A 25,602-nucleotide genomic window follows, 5' to 3' on the forward strand; every position below is an offset into this window, starting at 1 on the left:
CTGATCTGTGGTGTATTGGGAAGTGCCGTCTTCCATGCACTTCATGGTGGTTTGCAGAGAAAAAAATGTAGAGTCAGTTACTTACTTAAACAGATGTAGGAACAATACAGTTTTATAATTATTCTGCCTCTTTTTTTTCAGACATGGATCCAGGTTCTCTACGTGCTGAGATTGAAGAACTGAAGAAACAACTCTATCAGAAAGAGAAACAGTTAAATTTACTTGAGCAGAATGTGGTAAATTACATATTTTAATCTTTCATTTCTATCTTTTGAATGTGTGCGCCCCTCTCTCTCTCTCTCTCTCTCTGTGTGTGTGTGTGTGTGTGTGTGTGTGTGTGTGTGTGTGTGTGTGCATTTTTAATGTGAGTTATGGCAATCTATCTTTTCCTACTTTAATAAATTCTTTATTTTTATTGCCACTATTGCTGCCAGTTCGTTGTATTTTTACCAATTTCCAACCCTGTATCTACTTAATTGAAAAACATGTGGGCACAATTTCAAGAGGATACAGAATGATGCAAGCCTATGGTACTTGTTGTTGCTGTGGTCTTAAGTCTTAAGACAGGTTTGATGCAGCTTTCCACTGTATCCCATCTATCCTCTTCAGGCTTCTTCTCTGCATAGCTACTGCGGCTTACATTATTGTGAACATGCTCATTGTAGTCAAGTGGTATAATAACCATCATCACTCCCCACCATTACAGCATTAATTATTCTCTAGTACCTCAGGATGTCTCCTATGAACTGATACTTTATTTTAGTCACGTTGTGTAACAAATTTCTTTTCTCATAATTCAGTTCATTATCTCTTCGTTAATTATCCAGTCTGTTCATCTTTGGCATTCTTATGTAGCACTAAATTTCAAAAACTTCTGTTCTCTTCTCATCTGTACTATTTATCAAACACACTTCACTCCCCTACCAGCTACACTCCAGGTACGCACTTCCAGAAAAGAATTTCTGACATGTTTAAAAAGAATACCTTTCTTACTATTGCCAGTCTGCGTTTTGTATCCAATCTATTTTAGCATTGTCAGTTAATTTTCTGCACAAATAGCAAAGCTCATCTTCTACTTTTAGTGTGTGTTTTTCTAATCTGAATCCTCCAGCATTTCACAATTTAATTCAGCTATGCTCCATTAATGTTGTTTTACTTTCGTTTATTTGCATGTGATAACATCTTATCAGGACACTACCCCTTACATTCATTCAATATTCCAAGTCCATTGTTGTCCTTTGCAAAACTGTAATACCAACAGCAAATCTTCAAGTTCTTATTTCTTTTCACTGAGCTGAAATATCTTTCGTAATTTTCTGTTTGATTACCTTCACTGCTCAGATTGAACAACGTAAGGGATATATTATAACTCTACCTCATTCTCTTCTTGACTATTTCCTCCCATTCTGCTCCCCCCTCCTCCCCCCCCCCCCCCCCCCCCCCCCCCCCCCCACCCCCCCCAACATCTCTAACAACTATAGTCTGGTTTCTGTGCAAGTTATAGATAACCTTTCACTCCCTGTATCTTATCCCCACTGCCCTTAGAATTTCATACTAGTTATTCCAGTCACCATTGTCAAAAGCTTTCCTAATCTAAACATGCTACAAACATAGGATTGCCTTTCTTCATTCTATCCTTTGAGATGGGTCTTAGGCTCAGTATTGCATCATGTGTTCATACATTTCTCTGGAACCCAATTTGATCTCCAAAGGTCAGCATCTACAAGCTTTTACAATTGTCTGTGTTGTTGTTGTTGTTGTTGTTGTGGTCTACAATCTGAAGGCTGATTTCATGAAGGTTTCCATGCTGTTCTATCTTGTACAAACTTATTCAGCTCCAAATAGCTATTGCAACCTACATCTGTGTGAACCTGATGGTTGTATTCATCCCTTGGTCTCCCTCTACAGGTTTTACCCCTCCTCCTCCTCCTGCCACACCCACAGCCACCCACCCACCCACCCATGCCACCCACCCACCCACCCACACACACACCCACCCACACACACACACACACACACACACACACACACACACTCTCTCTCTCTCTCTCTCTCTCTCTCTCTCTCTCTCTCTCTCACTCACTTGCTCTTACTTCCCACCATTACCAAACTGACAATTTCTTCATGCCTCAGGGTGTGTGTGCTATCAAATGATCCCTTCTTTTAATTAAGTTGTGCCATAAATTTCTCTTTTCCCCTAGTTTGATTCAGTACCTCCTGTTTTTTAAACTGTTTAATCAATCAATAATAAAATAAATTTTCATTATGTCACTGATAGCATGTACAGTTGCTATCCCACATAAATGACCCACTCAAAGCATTAAACAAGGCAATTACATCAGATTACTGCCAACCTCTTATTTGAATGCTGTTTATCTTGTAGACAGCTGCCTCATTGTGTGATTGTACATTTTTTTCTCACCTAGCTCCCTGTGTATTTTATATTACTGGTGCCCACTGGGATGAATGACAGCACAACTTAGCACTGTGTTAGCTCCAGCAAAAATGAAGCAATAGGTACGAGCTCACAGTTGTATTTCATCCATAAGGGACAGCATTATGAGAGCTGCAACTGTTGATAAATAGAGACATCTGTACTCTTCACCAACACCAGTGATGTAAATAAACAATTATCCGCCTGAAGATGATGGTATGAACTATCAAAACACAAAGTGGCAAAATAAACAAGTGACCGATGCAGAAACTGTTTAATTTATATGGTGCACTTTATACATTGGTGCACCCACTCAAGGGTTAATCTTCAGCATTCTCCTGTAGCACCACTTTCAACAGTTCTATTCTCTCTGCAAGGCTAGAATCCACACAAATACCTTTAGTAATGACCTTCCTAGATGTTAATAATTTCATATTTTACCATTTTTTTAGACAATTTGCCATTTATATCCTCTCTGCTTCAGCCATCATCAGATATTTTGCTACCCAGTTGTCAGACCTCTTCTAGTACCTTTAGCGTCTCATGTCATAAAGTAATTGCTTTCCACATCACCTTATTTAATGCAACTACACCTACTTTTACTTTTGTTGCTCTTCATCTTATAAACTGTTCTCAAGACTCTATCTGTGCCATTCACTTGCTCTTCCCAGTCCTTTGTTGTCTATGACAGAATTACAGTGTCATTGAATAACATCAAACCTTTATTTCGTCCCCTTGAACTTTAATTCCCTCTCTAAATTTCTCCTTGATTTCCTTTACTGCTTGTTCAATATATATGCCGAATAATGTCAGAGATAAGCTATAACCCTGTCTCACTCATTTCTTAAGCACTATTTCCATGTCATATCCTTTGATTCTTATAACTGTAGTCTGGTTTCTGTACATGTTGTATATAATCTTTTGTTTCCCATATTTTACCCCCACTACCTTCATAAGCATCTCTCATGAACCATAGACCTTGACATTGGTGGAGAGGCATCCATGCCTCAGTGATACAGGCAGCCACACTGTAGCTGCAACCACAACGGAGGGGTATGTGTTGAGAGGCCAAACAAATGTGTGGTTTCTGAAGAGGGGCAGCAGGCTTTGCAGTAGTTGCAGGAGTAACAGTCTGGATGATTGACTGAACTGCCTTTGTAATATCAACCAAAATGGCCTTGCTGTGCTGGTATTGGGAATGGCTGAAAGCAAGGGGAAACTACATGCAGCTCTTCTGTATTGTTAAATGATGATGGCATCATCTTACATAAAATATCCCAGAGATAAAATAGTCCCCCATTCAGATCTCAGGGCGGGGACTACCCAGGAGGACACCATCATCAGGAGAAACAAAAGTGGCGTTCTATGCATGGAATGTCAGATACCTTAATTGGGCAGATGATTTAGAAAATTGAAAAAAGGAAATGGATAGGTTAAAGTTAGTTGCAGTGGGAATTAGTGAAGTTCGGTGGCAGGAGGAGCAGGACTTCAGATCAGGTTCTACCGTATCTTCCTTCGTCATCGGCATTGTCGTTGTTGCTGTGAGGCACCGTTATAGGAAAGGCGCATCAATCTTAGAGCATGAGGTATGGTAACCTTAAGTCACTGACAACACACAACAGTCACGGTAGCACCTGATTCCAAAATAGCTGCAGCTATGAACCACCCTCTCTTGACCAGGTCCCCAAAACTTAACTCGTAACGAGATCCCTTCGAAGCAAATTGTCATAAAGATCATCTATAAAGGTTTCGTACAATGATAAGAAATGTTACAGTTTATGGAATAATAACTGTCTTGTTTCTTCTGTTTTATTTAACATAACTTTGTTCACAGTTTTAATTTGCATTCACCACTCATTCACACTCATGTAGATTATATGCGACCGTCTGAACCCTAACTCCCAAGTTCCATCGAAAACCTTTGATGAACAGTTTTGGTTGCTTGACACCAACAGTCAATGATAATGATACAGTATTTTGTAATTGTCTCTTCTAGTTCAGCTACCACCCTCCACAAATGTTGGTTAGGTGTAAGACAATTACACACTTTTCTCTCCCGTCCGCTATTATTAAGAGTTCATGTAAAAGTTAACGTTTTTCTCCTTTTCATAAATTGGAGCCAGCTCTCCGCGATATAATTAAAAAAAACGGTCTCAATACCGCGTCCCTCGTGAGATGCGTATAGATTTACCCCGGAATTGACCGCCCTGTACGTATACTCAATTTAATGACCACACTTCGCTATCTGCGATTTTGTGTAACTAAATGTTAACTAAATGTCCTTTTGTTACTCTGGTCGTATGTTGTTGTTGTTGTTATGGTCTTCAGTCCTGAGACTGGTTTGATGCAGCTCTCCATGCTACTCTATCCTGTGCAAGCTTCTTCATCTCCCAGTACTTACTGCAACCTACATCCTTCTGAATCTGCTTAGTGTACTCATCTCTTTGTCTCCCTCTACGATTTTTACCCTCCACGCTGCCCTCCAATGCTAAATTTGTGATCCCTTGATGCCTCAGAACATGCCCTACCAACCGGTCCCTTCTTCTTGTCAAGTTGTGCCACAAACTCCTCTTCTCCCCTATTCTGTTCAATACCTCCTCATTAGTTACGTGATCTACCAATCTAATCTTCAGCATTCTTCTGTAGCACCACATTTCAAAAGCTTGTATTCTCTTCTTGTCCAAACTATTTATCGTCCATGTTTCACTTCCATACATGGCTACACTCCATACAAATACTTTCAGAAACTATTTCCTGACACTTAAATCTATACTCGATGTTAACAAATTTCTCTTCTTCAGAAACGCTTTCCTTGCCATTGCCAGTCTACATTTTATATCCTCTCTACTTCGACCATCATCAGTTATTTTTCTTCCCAAATAGCAAAACTCCTTTACTACTTTAAGTGTCTCATTTCCTAATCTAATTCCCTCAGCATCACCCGACTTAATTCGACTACATTCCATGATCCTCATTTTGCTTTTGTTGATGTTCATCTTATATCCTCCTTTCAAAACACTGTCCATTCCGTTCAACTGCTCTTCCAAGTCCTTTGCTGTCTCTGACACAATTACAATGTCATCAGCAAACCTCAAATTTTTTTTTCTTCTCCATGGATTTTAATACCTACTCCGAATTATCCTTTTGTTTCCTTTACTGCTTGCTCAATATACAGATTGAATAACATCGGGGAGAGGCTACAACCCTGTCTCACCCCTTTCTCAACCACCGCTTCCCTTTCATGCCCCTTGACTCATAACTGCCATCTGGTTTCTGTATAAATTGTAAATAGCCTTTCGCTCCCTGTATTTTACTCCTACAACCTTTAGAATTTGAAAGAGATTATTCCAGTCAACATTGTCAAAAGCTTTCTCTATGTCTACAAATGCTAGAAACGTAGGTTTGCCTTTCCTTAATCTTTCTTCTAAGATAAGGCGTAAGGTCAGTATTGCCTCACGTGTTCCAACATTTCTACGGAATCCAAACTGATCTTCCCCGAGGTCGACTTCTACCATTTTTTCCATTTGTCTGTAAAGAATTCACGTTAGTATTTTGCAGCTGTGACTTATTAAACTGATAGTTCGGTAATTTTCACATCTGCCAACACCTGCTTTCTTTGGGATTGGAATTATTATATTCTTCTTGAAGTCTGAGGGTATTTCTCCTGTCTCATATGTCTTGCTCACCAGATGGTCGAGTTTTGTCATGACTGGCTCTCCCAAGGCTGTCAGTAGTTCTAATGGAATGTTGTCTACTCCTGGGGCCTTGTTTCGACTCAGGTCTTTCAGTGCTCTGTCAGACTCTTCACGCAGTATCGTATCTCCCATTTCATCTTCATCTACATCCTCTTCCATTTCCATAATATTGTCCTCAAGTACATCGCCCTTGTATAGACCCTCTATATACTCCTTCCACCTTTCTACTTTCCCTTCTTTGCTTAGACCTGGGTTTCCATCAGAGCTCTTGATATTCATGCAAGTGGGTCTCCTTTCTCCATAGGTCTCTTTAATTTGCCTGCTTAGCCATTTTGCACTTCCTGTCGATCTCATTTTTGAGACATTTGTATTCCTTTTTGCCTGCTTCATTTACTGCATTTTTGTATTTTCTCCTTTCATCAATTAAATTCAATATTTCTTCTGTTACCCAAGGATTTCTACCAGCCCTTGTCCTTTTACCTACTTGATCGTCTGCTGCCTTCACTATTTCATCCCTCAAAGCTACCCATTCTTCTTCTACTGTATTTCTTTCCCCCATTCCTGTCAATTGCTCCCTTATGCTCTCCCTGAACCTCTCTACAACCTCTGGTTTAGTCAGTTTACCAGGTCCCATCTCCTTAAATTCCCACCTTTTTGCAGTTTCTTCAGTTTTAATCTACAGTTCATAACCAATAGATTGTGATCAGAGTCCACATCTGCCCCTGGAAATGTCTTACAATTTAAAACCTGGTTCCTAAATCTCTGTCTTACCACTATATAATCTATCTGATACCTTTAGTATCTCCAGGGTTCTTCCATGTATACAACCTTCTTTTATGATTCTTGAACCAAGTGTTATCTATGATTGTTATGCTCCGGCAAAATTCTACAAGGCGGCTTCCTCTTTCATTTCTTAGCCCCAATCCATATTCACCTACTATGTTTCCTTCTCTCCCTTTTCCTACTCTCAAATTCCAGTCACCCATGACTATTAAATTTTCCTCTCCCTTCACTACCTGAATAATTTCTTTTATCTCATCATACATTTAATCAATTTCTTCATCATCTCCAGAGCTAGTTGGCACATAAACTTGTACTACTGTAGTAGGCGTGGGCTTCATGTCTATCTTTGCTACAATAATGCGTTCACTATGCCGTTTGTAGTAGCTTACCCACACTCCTATTTTTTTATTCATTATGAAACCTAATCGTGCGTTACCCCTATTTGATTTTGTATTTATAACCCGGTATTTACCTGACCAAAAGTCTTGTTCCTCCTGCCACCGAACTTCACTAATTCCCACTACATCTAACTTTAACCTATCCATTTCCCTTTTTAAATTTTCTAATTTACCTGCCCAATTAAGGGATCTGACATTCCACGCTCCGATCCGTAGAACGCCAGTTTTCTTTCTGCTGATAACGACGTCCTCTTGAGTAGTCCCCGCCCGGAGATCCGAATGGGGGACTATTTTACCTCCAGAATATTTTACCCAAGAGGACGCCATCATCATTTAATCATACAGTAAAGCTGCATGCCCTCAGGAAAAATTACGGCCGTAGTTTCCCCTTGCTTTCAGCCGTTTGCAGTACCAGCACAGCAAGGCCGTTTTGGTTAGTGTTACAAGGCCGGATCAGTCAATCATCCAGACTTTTGCCCCTGCAACTACTGAAAAGGCTGCTGCCCCTCTTCAGGAACCACACGTTTGTCTGGCCTCTCAACAGGTACCCCTCCGTTGTGGTTGCATCTACGGTACGGCCATCTGTATCGCTGAGGCACGCAAGCCTCCCCACCAACGGCAAGGTCCATGCTTCGAGGGGAGGGGAGGGGGAGGGGGGTAGTTAGTTAGTTATTTAAAACTCATCCCTATATTTTTTTCACAACACACAATTAGCACTTCTTTACTTGTTTATTCCTAAGAGCAAACGAAAAAATGACGCCGTACCATCGGCTTCGTCGATATAAAGCAAAACACCTCGATATGCCCAATTTTACCGTTTCTTGTAGGATTGGCTACCTTACTCATTAATTTACTACATATTATTTCCAATAACACTAAACAGGTATCGCCGTTATATTTTAATTGTATTCAAAAGCATGTTATTATTATTATGACTGACCAAATCGTAACAAATCGCGCGACGTGCGTTTTTAACGATAGCTTTACCCTCGCCCAGCCTTTATTCATGCAATATTATATATAAATATACAGACAGAACCGAAAGATCGATCTCTCTACCGTAACCAATAGAGGCAAATATGCTATTCAAGTTCCGTTACATCTATCTTGACTCGTATTGTTACAAGGTGAACACAAGGTTATAAATACAAAATCAAACAGGGGAAATGCAGGAAGGGGTTGATAATGAATAAAAAAAATTGGAATGTGGGTAAACTACTATGAACAGCATACTGAATGCATTATTGTAGCTAAAATAGACACTAAGCCCCCATCCCCCACAGTAGTACATGTTTATGTGCTAACTAGCTCTGCAGATGAGGAGAAGATTGAGGAAATGTGTGATGAAACAAAAGAAATTATTCAGATGGTTACAGCAGGCGAAAATTTAATAATAATGGGGGACTGGAATTCAATAGTAGGAAAAAGAAGAGAAGGAAAAGTAGTAGGTGAATATGGACTGGGGGAAAGGAATGAAAAAGGAAGCCACCTGGTAGAATTTTGCACAGATCATAATTTAATCATAGTAAACACTTGGTTGAAGAATCTTGAAAGAAGGTTGTGTACATGGAAGAGACCTGGAGACACTGGATGGTTTCAAATTGATTATATAATAAAGGTAAAACAGAGGTTTTGAAACAAGGCTCTAAATTGTAAGACATTTCCAGGAGCAGATGTGGATTCTGCTCACAATTTATTGGTTATAAACTGCAGATTAAAACTAAAGAAACTGCAAAAAGGCAGGAATTTAAGGGAATTGGACCTGGATGAACTGAAAGAGCCAGTGGTTTTAGAGAGTTTCAGAGGGAGTGTCAGTAAACGATTCACAAGAACAGGGGAATGAAATACAGTAGAAGAAGAATTGGTAGCTTTGAGAGATGAAATACTGAAGGCAGTAGAGAATCAAGCAGGTAAAAAGATGAGGGCTTGTAGAAATCATTGGGTAACACAAGAGATATTGAATTTAATTGCTGAAAGGAAAAAATATAAAAATTGCAATAAATGAAGTGGTTAAAATGGGCAATACAAACGTCTAAAAAATGAGGTCAACAGGAAGTGAAAAACAGCTAAACAGGAATGGCTAGAGTACAAATGTAAGGATTTAGAAGCGTATATCATTAGAGGTAAGATATATGCTGTCTACAGGAAAGTTAAAGACCAGGAGAAAAGAGAACCACCTATATGAATATCAAGAGATCAGATGGAAAACATGTCCTAAGCAAAGAAAGAAAAGCAGAAAGATGGAAGGAGTATATAGAGGATCTGTACAAGGGAGATGTACTTGAGGGCAGCATTTTGGAAATGGAAAAGGATTCAGTTGAAGATGAGAAGGGAGATCTGATACTGTGTGAAAAATTTGACAAAGCACCGAAAGACTAAAGTCGAAACAAGGTCGTAGGTGTAGACAACATTCCGTTAGAGCTACTGATAGCCTTGGGAGAGCCAGCCGTGACAAGAACTCTTCCATTTGGTGAGCAAGATGTATGAGACAGGCAAAATACCCTCAGACTTCAAGAAGAATATAATAATTCCAATTTCAAAGAAAGCAGGTGCCTGGCAGGTGTGAAAATTACTGAAATATCAGTTTAATAAGTCGTGGTTGCAAATTAATAACACGAATCCTTTACAGAAGAATAAAAAAACTTATAGAAGCCAACCTCAGGGAAGATCAGTTTGGATTCCGGAGAAATGTAGGAACACTCAAGACAATACAGATCCAACAACTTCTCATAGAAGATAGGCTAAGGAAAGGGAAATCTAAATGTGGCAGGGGTAAAGTACAGGGAACGAAAGGCTATTTAAAATTATACAGAAACCAGAAGGCAGTTATAAGAGTCAAGGAGCACAAAAGTGAAGCAGTCATTGAGAAGCGAGTGAGACAGGGTTGTTATTCAATCTGTATACTGAGTAAGCAGTAAAGGAAACAAAAGAAAAATTTTGAGTACAAATTAAAGTCCAAGGAGAAGAAATAAAAACTTTGAGGTTTGCCAATGACATTGTAATTCTGTCAGAGACAGCAAAGGACTTGGAGGAGCAGTTGAACAGAATGGACAGTGTCTTGAAAGGAGGATATAAGATGAACATCAACAAAAGCAAAATGACGATAATGGAATGTAGTTGAATTCAATTAGGTGATGCTGAGAGAATCAGCTTAGGAAATGAGACACTTAAAGTAGAAGATGAGTTTTGCTATTTGGGAAGCAAATTAACTGATGAGTGAAGTAGGAAGGATATAAAATGTAGACTGGCAATGGCAAGGAAAGCATTTCTGAAGAAGAGAATTTTGTTAACATCAAGTGCAATAGATTAAAGTGTCAGGAAGTCCTTTCTGAAAGTATTTATATGGAGTGTAGCCATGTATGAAAGTGAATCATGGACAATAAACAGTGTAGGCAAGAAATGTGGTGATACAGAAGAATTCTGAAGATTGGTTGGGTAAATCATGTAACTAATGAGGATGTATTGAATAGAATTCGTGAGAAAAAAATTTGTGGTGCAAATTCACTAGAACAAGAAATCTGGTGTTAGGATACAGTCTGAGACATTGGGGGGGGGGGGGGGGGGGTAAAAATCGTAGAGGGAGACCAAAAGAGAATACAGGAAGGATGTAGGCATCAGTAGTTATTTGGAGATGAAGAGGCTTACACAGGATAGAGTAGCATGGAGAGCTGCATCAAACCAGCCTTTGGACTGAAGACCATAACAGTCACCACCTTCAGAATTTCAAAGACTGTATTCAATTTAACATTATCTAAAGCTTTCCCAAAATCTGCAAATGGGACGAACAGAGGTTTGCCTTTCTTCATCGTATCTTTTAGGATGAATCATCGGGTCGGTACTGCCTCACATGTTCCTGCATTACACCAGAATGCAAAATGGTCTTCCTCAATACCAACTGCTGCCTTCTTCTGTAAATAATGCATGCCAGTATTTTGCAACAAAACTTATTTAATTGGTGATTCTGTAGTATTCACTCCTTTCAGAACCTCCCTTCTTTGGAATTAGCATTATTAGGTTCTTCCTGGAGTCTGCAGGTATTTCACCTCTCTCATATATTTCACATACCAGAGGAATAGTTTTGTCATGACTGGTTGTCCCAAGGCTCTCAGTGATTGTGAGGGACCTTGTTTCATCTTAGGTGTCTCTGTTCTCTGTCATATTTTTCTTGCAGTGTCATGTCTCATTCACATTGCCCCCTCTGGCATTTTGTTAGAACTGGAATTATTACAGTCTTCTTGAACCCTGTCTAATATTTATTGCATACCACATGAAGTAGTTTCATCATGGTTGATTCTCCAAGAAACTCAGTAATTCTGAGGGAATGTCATCTACCCATGTACCTTGTTTCCACTTAGAACTTTCATTGCTCTATCAAATTATTCTTGCAGTATCATATGTTCCATATTATCTTCACATACTTCCTCTTGTATTTCGATAATATTGTCTTTGAGTATTTTTTTGTATAGCTTTTCTATATATTCCTTCCAACTCTCAGCTTTCCCTTCTTTGCTTCTGTGCTCTTGATATTCATACAGGTGCTTCTCTTTTCTCCAAACATTTCTTTAATTTGCGTACAAGCAGCATCCATCTTTTCCATTCGTTCTTTTAAAGCTTTGAATTCCTTCTCTAGACATTCCAACTTTGCCATTTTGCACTTCCTATCATCCATTTTGATCAAAAAACAAGCAGTTGCTTCTGTTTATTTATTGCATAGTGTCTTTGTAGGTGTTCACTTACCTGAGCTTCAAAGGTAGCTTGACTCCTTCATTTTTCACAGTCCCATTGTATCCATATCAGTGTTAAACAGACTGTAACAGCTAAAAAGCAGGTATGATCAGTAAAGTGAAAAAAGACAACACTTCTCATAAAATGAAGTTTTTGAGTAGTAGATAAAAACATGTGGACAAGCTCAGCTATCAGAACACACACACACAAATACACACACACACACACAGACACAGAGAGAGAGAGAGAGAGAGAGAGAGAGAGAGTGAGTGACATGTAACTGTTTCTAATTATTAAGAACCAGATTTATTCACTATCTCTGATTCTAAGTGCCATTTATCTTCTTCTGTTTTCTTTGTTTTATTAACCAGTTGATGGAGCTTTTGTTTGTTCTAGCAACTGGAAGAGATGGTGAAGAATTTTGAGGGGACAAAACTGAGTAATGAAGAAATTGGAAGGTTTAGCAGACAAATAATAGTTCCTGGCATTGGAGTTAAAGGTAAATTATGAACAACAGGTGTGTGTGTGTGTGTGTGTGTGTGTGTGTGTGTGTGTGTGTGTGTGTGTGTGTGTGTGTGTGTAGGGGGGCGGGGGGAGCATCTGCATTCGTGTGTGTAAGTGTATGGCGAGGGGTTAGGGGAGCACGTGATTGTGTGTATGTTTATCACAATCTTCGACTTAATTCTAACAAAAATGTACAATATAAATGCTGTAGATTAAAGGAGACCACACACTGAAAAGCAGAAGTGTTGAGTTGCCAATAGGTGCACACAAAAGGAAAAAAACTTGCTAGCTTTTGGATTTATCCTGTGATGAGCTAGAGTAAAATACACAAACACTCACTGTACCCCTACAAGATGCCAGGTAGACTGACAGTCCCGATGATATTTTGTGGCAGATGGACTGATTGTGGTGGAGGTAGTGTCAAGTGGGGTGAATGGAGCGAGGCAGTAGACAGGTGGAGGGACTGGGAGTCAATGGCTAGCAGCTCTAAGCGAGTTGGTGAGTCTGCTGGCTAGGAATGCAGGAGGGAGGAGTGACAGGTATATGGGCTGGTAGGAGTCTAGCAGGTGGTGGAAAACAGCACACACTGAAGGTGACATGGGGACATGAATTGGGCGGGTGTGATGGGATGGAGGAAGGAGAAACTGTTGAATGGAGAGTGTGGAGACAGTGGGTTCCGTGAGACTGAGGCCAGGATGATTACGGGAGCGGAGGATATTCTGTAAGGATAACTCCTGTCTGCATAGTTCAGAGAAGCTGGTGGTGTATGGAGGGACTCAAATGGCTTAGGTTGTGAAGCAGCCATTGAAATTGAGCATGTCATGCCCAGCTGCATGTTGTGACATAAGGCGGACTACATTATTCCTGACAACAGTTTGGCAGTTTCCCTTGATCCTGGTGGAAAACTGCATGGTGGTGATACCACCATAAAAAGCTATGCAGAATTTGCAGCAGAGTTGGTATATGACATGGCTGTTTTCACAGGTGTTCTGGCCTCTGATGAGGTAGGATAAGTCTGTGACAGGACAGGAGTAGAAGAAGCTAGGTGGGTGGATTGGGCACCTTGGTCTGCCACAGGGATTTGAACCCTGCAGTAAGTGGTTTGGTGTGGTAGTGACATAGGTGTGAACTGGGATGTTGTATAGGTTGGGTTGGGGATGGAACCTCACTTTAGGAGGGTTGGGAAGGATTTTGGGTAAGATGTACCTCATTTCAGGGCAGGATGAGAGATAAAGTACTGGTGAAGGATATGGGTCAGTTGTTCCAGTCTGGGATGGTATTGGGTGATGGAGGAAGCACTCCTTTGGAGCTGATTCTTGGGAGTGGTGGGAGGATTGGAGGAAATCTGTTTTTGGGCCATGTGTGTGTGTGTGGGGGGGGGGGGGGGGGAGGGTCATTTGGGCTTGTTATTGCGTGTCTGTGAAGCCTTCAACATACAGGGCAACTGAGTTCTCAGCCTGCAGATATGTCATCTACAGGCAGCTAGGCTGTGCAGGAAGGATTTTTTGGTGTGTAAGGGGTGGCAGCTGTTGAAATGCAGGTACTGTTGGTGATTAGTGGGTTTAATGTAGACAGAGGTGTGGATGGAGCCATCAAAGAGGTGGTCAACTACCAGATATGTGGCACATTGGGTAGAGCAGGACCAGGTGAAACAGATGGGAGAAAAGATGTTGAAGTTGTGAAGGAATTTGGATAGGGTATTATGGCCCTGCGTCCAGATCATGAAGATATCATCAGTAAATCTGAACAAGACTGGGGTCTGGGAGTTTGGGGGACTAGGAAGGCTTCTTCTACGTGACCAAATAAACAGATTGGCATAGGAGGGTGCCATGCAAAAGGAAAAGTAGCTGTGGGTCAGGATATAGTTGGTAAGGTGTACAAGAAGTGAAGTGTTGGGTTTAGAGTTTAAAGAACATTGGAAGAGATAGTCATTGTACATAATCGAGAAGTCAATTTGTACACAAAATCCTGCACTGGCACAATCACCACTCATGGTTGGCTATAGAGGCAGCATGGCTCAGTATCTCTGCAGGAGACTTCCAACAACTTTTGAGTCCATGCCACATGGAGTTGTTGCACTATGCCAGGCAGAAGGAGGTCCAATACAATATTAGGAGGTATCCCATGACTTTTGTGTTACCTCAGTGTATGTGAAGTATCTAGGAAAGGTGAAAGGAGAAAAAAAAATTTTTTTTCTTGGTGATAAACTTTGTTATTTTGTAACCACTTACAGTAAATTTTACATGGTAATGTTAACTAATAAAGTATATCTTTGAAGTCATAACGAAAAGTCGAGCGTTCGCCGAAATTTATTCTTTTGATTAGTTTCTTCTGTCTGTATGAGTCATTGGTGAAATATGTTGAGCGAATCAACCATATTAACACTCTGTAATAATAACTCCAACTTTGAGGGATAAGTATAAGTGTGTTTATAAACTCAATTAGTTGTTTAACTAATTCTTTATCAGTCTGATACAAGAAAAGGATTGATAGTGTACAGGAGTTGCAGCACAACGAGGTGAGAAAGCACCTCCAATTGCCAAATTCTGGGGACACGGGATTGACACATGATTCATTTTGATGGACCATGATTAATTTACAGAGACTGGAAGACCACAAAATGAAGAGGTAAGATGTTGATCTTAACTAGTTTCAGAAAAGTCAGTACCTACAATTACTCTGAAAGGACAATACATTTAGCTATTAGAATTGTATATAAATCATTGTTAAAAATAAAAGGAAAAAATCCATTATTTTTTCAGTTTCCATAAGGGTTGCCTGAAACACTTAATTGATTGCAACTTGAACGCTATATCTTGCTACGGGGTGCCGTCAGTTCTGGTGTACTGTGTATGTTGTGTGAAGACTCATGAGAGTTGTAGCATTATCTACTAGTGTGGTCTTCCAAAAATTTCTTTTACCCTTTAAGGGGAGGACCCTAATAATAATGTTTACTGATGTAGCATCAAGAAGTGTAGAGCCGTGGATAGTTTGTAAATATTTACTATGGTCTTAGCATACTTTGTCTTCTGTGCAGGGAAGTACCATCTTTCCTTATTACAGGGAAGTACCAATTTTCTGGTTGGAATTTAGCATGTATAACACCTTACCAACTTCATCCTTATGCACAACTACTTTTCTTTTGAACTGAAGGTTTACAAAAAAAAGTGAAGGTTTGCAAAAAAATCTGCAGCACAGCCATGGGCACCTGCTTGGCACCCTCCTGTGCCAACCTCTTTTTCGGGCCATCTAGAGGAAACCTGCCTAGCCTTTCAAAACTCCCAAGCCCTAATCTAATTTAGGTTCATCGAAGGACTCAGAACCAAGACGTGCTCTCCACATTCCTTCACAACAACAACAACAACAACGCCTTTTCTCACATCAACTTCACCTTGCCCCCCCTCTAATAAATGCACCACCTTCCTGGACATTGACCTCCACCTCTCTGATGGCTCCATCTAGACCTCCAGCCACATTAAACCCTCTAATCACCAACAGTACCTTGCATTTTGACAGCTGCTATCCCTTACACACCAAAAAATCCCTCCTGTACAGCCTAGCTGCTCGGGTGGATGACATATCTGCAATGACAAGAACTCCCTTACTCAGTATGCTGAAAGCCTCACAAAGGCCTTCACAGACAGCCAATCCCCCTCCCCCAAACCTAGCCCACAGACAGAGTTCCTGTGCCATATCTTGGCTCACAGCTAATCCTCCCTCGACCCCCAATAATCAGCAACAAAAGAGTGCTCCCCTCGTCAACCATTATCACCCATGACTGGAACAACTGGACCATATCTTTCACCAGAGTTTTGATTATCTGTCATCCTGCCCTGAAATTAGGATCATACCCAAGATCTTTCCCATCCCTCCTAATGTGGGATTTCATCACCCACCCAACCTTCTCAACATCATAGTCCAACCCTACACTACTACCACTCCCAGCCCCTTGTCTAAGGGCATAATCCCTGTTGCAGACCAAGGTGCAAGACCTGTCCAATCCACCCAACTAGCACCTCCTACTCCTGTCCTGTCACAGGCTTATCCTCCTCCATCAGAGGCCGGACCATATGTGAAAGCAGCCATGACATATACCAACTCTGCTGCAACCTGTGCACACCTTTTTATGTTGGTATCACTACCAAGCAGCTTTCCACCAGGATGAATGGCCACTGCTAAACTGTTGTCAAGAACAAAGCTAACCCTGGTGACACAGCACATAGCTTAGCACAACATGCTCGGTTTCAGCGGCTTCTTCACAACTCAAGCCATCTGTATTCTCCCCTCCACCACCATCTTTTCTGAACTGCACAGATGGGAGTTATCCTTGCAACACATCCTCCACTCCTGTAATTATCTTAGTCCCAGTCTCAGGTAAACCACTGTCCATTTTCCAATCTATGTTCCAAATCATCTTTGGTGTGTGCCGCCTCCCACTACCTGTTACAATAGTACCAGCTCATATACCTGCCACACCTTCCTCCCTCATTCCTAGCCACCAAACTGGCCACCTCCCTCCAAGCCTCTGGCCACCCACCTGCAGACCCTCTCCCTGCCTCCCTCATTCCTCTCCCTCCACCCACCCCACACGACACTACTCCCACCTCAACCAAGCTATCTGCCGCAAAATAGCAGTGGCACTGTCAGTCTAGGTGGCACCATGCAGGGGCATAGGCATTTTTGTGTGTGTGTGTGTGTGTGTGTGTGTGTGTGTGTGTGTTACTCCAGCTCATCAAAGGAAAAATCCTAAAGGTACCAAGCTTTCTTTCTTTTGAGTACTTAGTTAATTTATTTCTTTTTCACATTTACATAAAAATATTTGCTTCATATTGACAAACACAAAATATTTTAATGTGAAGATCGGTATGATTTCTTATTTAGATAAATGTTATGTCCTTACCAACTACACAAAATATTTCGGCTAGAAGCTATTTGGACATTGGTTCAACTGAGGCAGAGCTATGAAAACAGGTTTAGAATATACCCGAAAATAGAAGACTTCATTTGATGGACCATTCAAATATGAATTGTGGGACCATAGAACGGTACCCCATTAGATTAAGTAAGAAAAGCAAAGGGAGATTAGGACTACTAGAACCAAAGACGAATAGAAGACAGTCCCCAAAGAAAGACCTTCCCCTCCCTGCCACAGGGCCCATCTGTGGGGAGGGGAAAGGGGGGGGGGGGTGCAGAGTAATTCACTGGTGGGCCAGAGGATAGAGGTGTTCGTCAATTGCTACAGGATGAACACCTCCATCTTCACTCCCACAGACCTCTTCTTAAATTCATTGGGTATGACTAAAATGAGAATAAGGTTGTCTTATGTTGCCATAGTTAAGTTAAGTATGCTTACAAAGTTATTCAGATCCAACCATATAACTGATCAGAAAAATCTAAAAAGTACAAATTCCCTTTGCACAAAACTTACACCATTTTCATGTTACCAGCCTTTAGAGAACAGTTCTAACCCTTATCAGATGCCACCTGTTAATAAGAAGATCTACAAAATACTATAAAAATTAATAAACTATGTTCTAGTAACATTAATCTAGAAACTCGTTAGGACATTGATGCAATCATCAATCCACACCAGGTCTCTTATGGTGGAACACTCATAGAGGACATTCTTTGTACTCTAGAATTGCCAGCATTAGTGTTACCATTTGTTTTGGACTCTCCTGTATGAGCTAAATTCCAGCCAGAAAATTGGTACTTCCCTGTAACAAGGAAAGATGGTACATCCCTGCAGAGAGGACAAAGGGTGCTAAGGCCATGGTAAATATTGCAGATTCTTCATGAGTCTACACTCCTTTGTGGTACATAATTAGACAATATTTTTGGGGTCCACCCCTTAAAGAATAAAGGAAAATGTTTGCAAGACTACACTATTACATAATGCTACAACTCTCATGAGTCTTCAGACAACATACACAGTACACCAGAATTGATATCACCTGCTAGCAAGGTAAGTGTTCAAGCTGCAATCAGTTATATGATTTAGGTGTCCCTTACAGAAACTGAAAGAATAACTGATGTATTTTTTTTACAATTATTTCTATACAATTTAATAGTTAAATATATTGTCCTCTGTAAGCAACTGTAGGTGCTGATTTTTCTGGAAATCGTTAAGATCGATATTTTACATCTTCATTTTGTAGCCTTCCAATCTCTCTAAATTAATGGTGCTCTGCCAAAACAAATCATTTATTGTTCCAGTGTAGACAGGATTTGGTAATTGGGCATGCTATTTCGCCTCGTTGTGCTGCGACTTCTGTACACCATCAATCCTTTTCTTGTATCAGGCTGATAAAGAAATTAGTTAAACAACTAATTATGTTCATTAAAATTTGAGTATTTATCCTTCAAAGGTGGCAGAATGTTAATATGGCTGATTTGTTCAACACGTTCCAGCAATGACCCATACAGGCAGAAGACACTAATTAAAAAAATGAATGTAACCAATGCTTGACTTGTACTTATAAGTTCAGAAATATTATGTTTCCTTAGTTACTATTATTACTATGTACAGTTTGCTGTAAATGGTTACAAAATAACGAAGTTTATTGTGAAGAAAAAAAGGAAATTTCTTTCTCCTTTCACCCTTCCTAGATACATGACATACACTGAGGTGGCAAAAGTCATGGGATACCTCCTAATATTGTGTCAGACCTCCTTTTGCTTGGCATAGTGCAACAACCTGACATAGCACTGACACAGCAAGTTGTTCTCAACAAGTTGTTGCAAGTCCCTTGCTGAAATATTGAGTCATGCTGCCTGTATAGTTTCCCATAATTAATGATTGAGCTGGTGCAGGATTTTGTGCAAGGGTGACCTCTCAATTATGTCCCATAAATGTTCAATGGGATTCATGTTGGGCAATTTAGATGGCCAAATCATTTGCTCAAATTGTCCAGAATGTTCTTTAAACCAGTTGCAAACAATTGTGGCCTATTTATATTGTGCATTGTCATTCACAAAAGTTCCATCATTGTTTGGGAACATGAAGTCCATGAGTGGCTTCTAATGGTGTCCGACTAGCTGAACATAACTATTTCCAATTGATCAGGGGTCCCAGTCCACTCCATGTAAACATGGCCCACACCGTTACAGAGTCGCCATCAGCATGCTTTGTCCATAGTGTGAAGTAATGCCTGAAATCTGGTATTCTGGCACACTCTTGGTACTATGGATCTTGGAATATTGAATTCTCTAACAGTTTCTGAAATGGAATGTCTATGCATCTAACTGCAACTACCATTCCACATTCTGTGTCTGTTAATTCCCGTTGTGCGGCCATAAGCACATTAGAAACTTTTTCACATGAATCATGTGATTACAATTGACAGCTCTGCCAGTGCTTTGCCCTTTTGTACCTTGTGTACACAATACTGCCACCATCTGTATATGTGCATATCTCTAGCCCATGATTTTTGTCACATCAGTGTATGCCCCCACTGGATACTGGCATTGATCAGTTCAGTTCCTTTGATGACAGTATGCAGAGATAGATATTATAACATTGTACACAGTAAAGTTGCATTTTATATTTATGCCATCTTATCATATTATATGAAGATGGTATCTGTTCTTTCGGACATGTCTGAAAGAACAGATACCATTGGTCACCATGCAGCTCTCTGAAAATAAAATGATAATCAAATCAATACCCCTGAGCTGTCTACAGGCATTGATATACATCAACGGGGACAGTTGAAAATGTGTGCCCCGATCGGGACTCGAACCTGGGATCACCTGCTTACATGGCAGACACTCTATTCATCTGAGCCACCGAGGGCACAGAGGATAGTACGACTGCAGGAATTTATCTCTTGCACGCTACCCGTGAGACCCACATTCCCAGCTTAATATCCACACACTACATTCGTAGTGCCCCTGCCCATTACACTCATTACTCGCGGCAGACAATCTTACCGAGTCCCGTAAGAGTTCAGGCAATGCGTGTGCTTCCAGCACAGAAGAAGAAGGCCAATGGCCTGTTAGCCTTAACTATATGAAGATGGTATCTATTCCTTCAGACATGTCCAAAAGAACAAATCTATGTGGACATTAAGTTGGGAATGTGGGTTTCACAAGGAGTGTGCAAGGGATAAATCCCTGCAGTCACACTATCCTCTGTGCCCTCAGTGGCTCTGATGGATAGAGCATCTGCCGTGTAAGCAGGAGATCCGGGTTCGAGTCCCGGGCGGGGCACACATTTTCAACTGTCCCCGTTGATGTATTTCAACGCCTGTCGACAGCTTAGGGTTTTCATTTAATTATCATTTCTTATAATATTGTAAGAAAAAATGTTATTCATCTGAAGCAGCATTATGACTACATTTGCCTTCTCATATTTTATCAAAATCGCACTGTGTGCTAGGAATTTATTCCTTTATTGCTAGACCAGAAGAGGAGGTTAGGTTGTTAAGGTTTATTTTGTCACTGGACATTGTGGCGAAATAAATAAAAAACATTTTATATCTTAAATTCCACGTCATTGTTGATTTAATCAGAGTTCTCACCTTAGACGTAGAATTAGTCCTTCTGCCACAATATTAATTCATTAGTCGCCATCGATGTTCTTCTCTTTGTTGACCGTGTGTACCATTATGAGTCGGCATCGGTTCACTTCACGAAGACGGTGGAAACCAAGGAATACTATGCTACGTCGCTATAAATAATTTTCGTAACACTTCGATACTTTTCATTATTTTTTATTCACAACACAATAAGACTTGCTGTGCTCGTCGCACAAACCATAATTACCAACCACATGGCTGCCTTTCCGCACAGTCCAAAATCACGTCCATCCTCCACAAGGCAACAATCGAAAGTGTCCCTTAGCTCCTTGGAGTATCAAACAAAAGAGAATCCAATGTGAACTTTACAAAGATTATAATATACATGCCTCTCAATTTATCTTTGGCGCAGCTTTTAAGATATCGTATGTCTCTGCATAGGAATGTGTCATTACAACTGCCCCCCTACTGTATACTGTCACTAGAAAATTTTATTTGATTGACAGGATACAGTAGTCGACCTTGCAATTGATAGGTTTGGGGGTTTTTATTTACAAACTTCATTTTTATTGTCTCATTTTCATGGCAATGTGAATTCTTTGGTATTTCTGAGTGTGTGTCAGTTTTTTGGTATACTTATGCTAATATTTACAAACCTTAATCCTAATATACAAAGTTCTGGTTAATACTGAGAAAATGACATCATGTAGTAAAGTTTGTACAATAAAATATACACTGAATACAACGTTACATACAAATGTTTCCTTCCTCATCCGAGGTGAAAATTAAGTCCTGGTATTGCTTTCTGTATTTATTCTGGGGCGACGAGCTTTGTTCGCTAGCCCGTGTTGAATATGGGCGGGTGATACGCGCGCCTGATTGTTTGGTCGTCCGTTAGCTGGCGACGTTGGTTGAATGTGCGCGACAGTGCACTGAATATACACCGACGTGCGGGTACCGTCGAGACTTCCGAACCTCAGTATGCGTGTGCTTTTTGTAGTTCCTTCCAGTACTTAGACTGGATACGAAGAGGTACATTGGAATATGTGCCCCGAAGAACACACCACACTATGTGCGAGGCGGAGGACGATCCCGTCGATGCAGCTCCTGGTAAGAAGCATACCATGTCAAACTTGTTTGGCATTGTCCTTTCCTACTGTGATGCCATGGGTCGTTTGACGATACAAGCTTCAATTTTCGATGTCACTTGTTTAGGCTCGCTGACACTTGCAACGTAGCACTACTTTGCACAATTTTAATTTCTACACACACCACTTTAACCGCGAGTATTGCGATCGAAACTTCCTTTTCACTACACTTTTTTTTCTTCGCATTAACCCCTTTTACCTATTGTACTGAGATTCATTCCCCTCAATACTTCTGGTCAATGCACATAATTTGTAAGTCACGGGACTTGGCATGAAATACAAAATACATCACATACAATGGAATAACATATAATACATACAATACATTGTTTACATTAACTACAGGAAAAAACTATCGACTAAAATTGAAAAAATTTTTGACCACTCATAGTGGCTTCTTCGTCTTGGATTTTACTGACACACACACTCGCCTTTTCCCATTAATCTGTTAGAAGGAACAAGTCCTTTGTTTTCCTTCTTGAACTCGAGTATAAGTTAAGGTTTACCTCCGTTACGTATTCTTCATACGTAACGACATGCATCAGCATGCTGAGAATACACCTGTAGCCGCTCCACTGAAGCTTGGGAAGGGAATTTTCTACCTTCTACTTAGGGTAGTGGCAACGACTACGTGTATGCTACGGTTTTTCGCGTATAAAATCTGAAAATGCACGAAATATTCATTTATATGCAGCATAACCCTAATATGTACAGTGTTTTGTGCTTAAGCACGTTCTGGTGTGCTTGTAAATCATTACCTCTAATAAAATTTCCTACATTAACATGGACATATAAACATAAAATTTTGAAGTTCAGGGTGTAACTACTATTACTATGTACAGAGTTTCATAATAGCGGCACGCCCTTGTTTGCGTGTATCATCTTCAATTAAAGTGCGCTTATAGGCGTCTTGTGTTATCATGGGAGAAAAAATACAGACATTTTAATGCATCGGTTGTCATGAAAATCTATGTACACGAATAATCAGACTTTCATAGCTTCAGTGCAGCATGAAATTCTTTACGACGCTTTTGATCATAATTCATTTTATAGACGATTCCTTTGCTTACAGGTCGTCGATCACACTACTTACCTGTTTCTCGTATAGCGGCGAGATCATTTTCATTCTTTGTGACTGTAAATTGTAATATGTGTGAAACATATAATTTTGACATGATTTTTTTCCTTTCATGTTTCAAGTGGGTAAAGTAATTCATACCTTCCTTTTGCATACATGAGTGAAGCATCGCTAATATTGCACTTTGTGTCAGGTTTTTCACCTTTTCTCGTACACTCGTAGAGTCTTACAGTTTTAATTGTTTCCTGACGTTAGGTATACCTGTTTATACGAGGTTGTCTTACAGTTTAATTTTCCTTATACACTTCCACGTTGTTTAAGTTCCGTACATGTACAGAGCTTCTTTCGCCTTTCACACATTCATACATACGTTTATACACAAAAAAATATCTACCACTATAATATACACTTTGCTGGTGGGGCCCTTCTTCGGTACCCTGCACCATTCCTTCAATATTCCAAAATGATTCAGGGTGTGCTGAGCATCGTCCCTTATACTAATAATACTTACAACTAAATATTTCTTCTTACATACATAACTGCCTTACAGTCCATTAATGCGCAACATTCCCTATTTTCCTCCTTTACACTTTAGCTTTCGTACATGTACCCTCGCGTATAGCTTATATATTCTACAAAGTTGTTTGCTGAGTGCTTCAGGTGTTTCCTAACGTTAATGTGTGTCTCTCTCTCTCTCTATAAACCCTAGGTATTTGTTTGGAGAGCGATTCAGTTCATTACTCACGCTGCATAGGTCTGTTTATTATTATCGTATTTTAAAGCTTGTGTCACTCTTTTCCTTAGTCACAAAAATTCCCGCGTTTACCTTGTTGTTCATTCTGAAGATCACTAGCTACTGTGTAATGTAAATGTATGCGTTATCTCTTTGATTTCCTCTTTGCTGCTTTTTCCCTATATGTAATTGTGTGCTGTTCTCGTGTACATAGCCTTTCTTCCGGTTATATATCTGCATTATTTATCTATTTATTTTTTTTCTATTTTCTTTCTCCTTCCGTACAAGCTAAGATTTTACTCAGTATAATATAATATTACAATACCGTCCATGACCAGTATGTACTTGCATGTTCACTTTTATTACGTAATACCAGCTTATAATTAAATTTTCTAAGTTACTATTTACAAGACTTGTGTACCCTTTCCTTTCTTGTTTTTGAATGACTTTCGTCTCTGTGTCTCATAGTAAGAGTGGTCTCAAAACTTTTAAACTTTCCGCGCATGCGCGCTTACGTACCACGACTGGACTGTAGGTGCGGGGAAAACTCTGCATTGTTGGTGAACATTATTCGTGATAGCAACCATCGTGTAATAGTCACGTGACACCTGGACTCGACCGCGCATGCGCCTTCGCGCTTTGTATACGCTCAGCTGATCGGACATGGAAGGGGGGAAGATTTCTCCCCGGCTCGCTGCCTACAGCGCGGCCAATGACCTCGTCTTGACATGCAGCTATCGCGTGCTCATGAGCTGAGCATTGGATTGCAACTTCGACGCGTGGTTTCTTGCTCGTCTCAAGCGAACAAACTCTGACCGTCGCGTTAATTTGTCTTTGTTCCCCTCTCTTAAATAACTGAGTTAGACTACAAAAGTACTGTATGGTTTATTTTTATAGTGTTAAGACTCACAGTAACACATGTTTCATTAGGTTTGGTTAAATATGCGCTTTTAAGCTGGCATATGTCCCCAGTTGTTCGCAAGTTTCTTAGGTTAATGACAGCAATTTTACTATGTGATCCAAGGTTGTACAATTTCAATTTTACTAAAATAACATATAACCTTTAATGAAAAAATTCCTTGATGTCCTTGTGGGGGTATAACCCTTTCACCTTGCCCGTTCGTGTGTTACCTAACAGATAACATCCTGGGTGAGGTTTGTCTATTATAATGAAAGGGCCATCATACAACAACTGCCACTTTTTGTTTAATGCCTTAATTTTAGAGGATTTTGGGTGGGTACGTAATAGTACTTCCTGTCCAATGTTAAATTCTGTAACCTTTCTTATCTTTTTGTTGTTATTACAGCCTGCACGAGGTCACTTACCTTGTCCGGTGCTTTCATCTCTTCTTCACATAGATCATCTTCTACGGTCGCATCCTGATCATATCTTAAAAATAATTGTCTAAGATGTAATGTGTGCTTGTTTGTGCCCCCTGTTGTCAAATCGGTCGGCCGGTGGGGGCTCATTACGAGCGATTGTTGTTTACCTGGGGAGACAAAGGCGTTGCTTCAGTACTGTCCGTTACCTCTACAAAGTGTACTGAGTGGTTATTCTGTCGCCAATTAGTTTCCGGACCGCTGC

At 40.2% G+C, this 25,602-nt stretch overlaps 1 protein-coding gene across 2 annotated transcripts in view; it reads left to right on the forward strand.

Annotated features, from left to right (window-relative positions):
* LOC124798420 (adenylyltransferase and sulfurtransferase MOCS3) overlaps nucleotides 1-25,602 on the forward strand; it is a 200,505-nt gene that overhangs the window by 60,908 nt on the left and 113,995 nt on the right. For both annotated transcript variants that reach the window (XM_047261821.1, XM_047261820.1), the window contains exons 2-3: nucleotides 142-236; nucleotides 12,432-12,534. In XM_047261821.1, coding sequence (XP_047117777.1) covers nucleotides 144-236; nucleotides 12,432-12,534 — 196 coding nt within the window. In that variant the 5' untranslated portion in view covers nucleotides 142-143. The remainder of the gene's footprint in view (nucleotides 1-141; nucleotides 237-12,431; nucleotides 12,535-25,602) is intronic.

Source organism: Schistocerca piceifrons, chromosome 5 (genome assembly GCF_021461385.2).
Source record: "Schistocerca piceifrons isolate TAMUIC-IGC-003096 chromosome 5, iqSchPice1.1, whole genome shotgun sequence".
NCBI lineage: Eukaryota > Metazoa > Arthropoda > Insecta > Orthoptera > Acrididae > Schistocerca > Schistocerca piceifrons.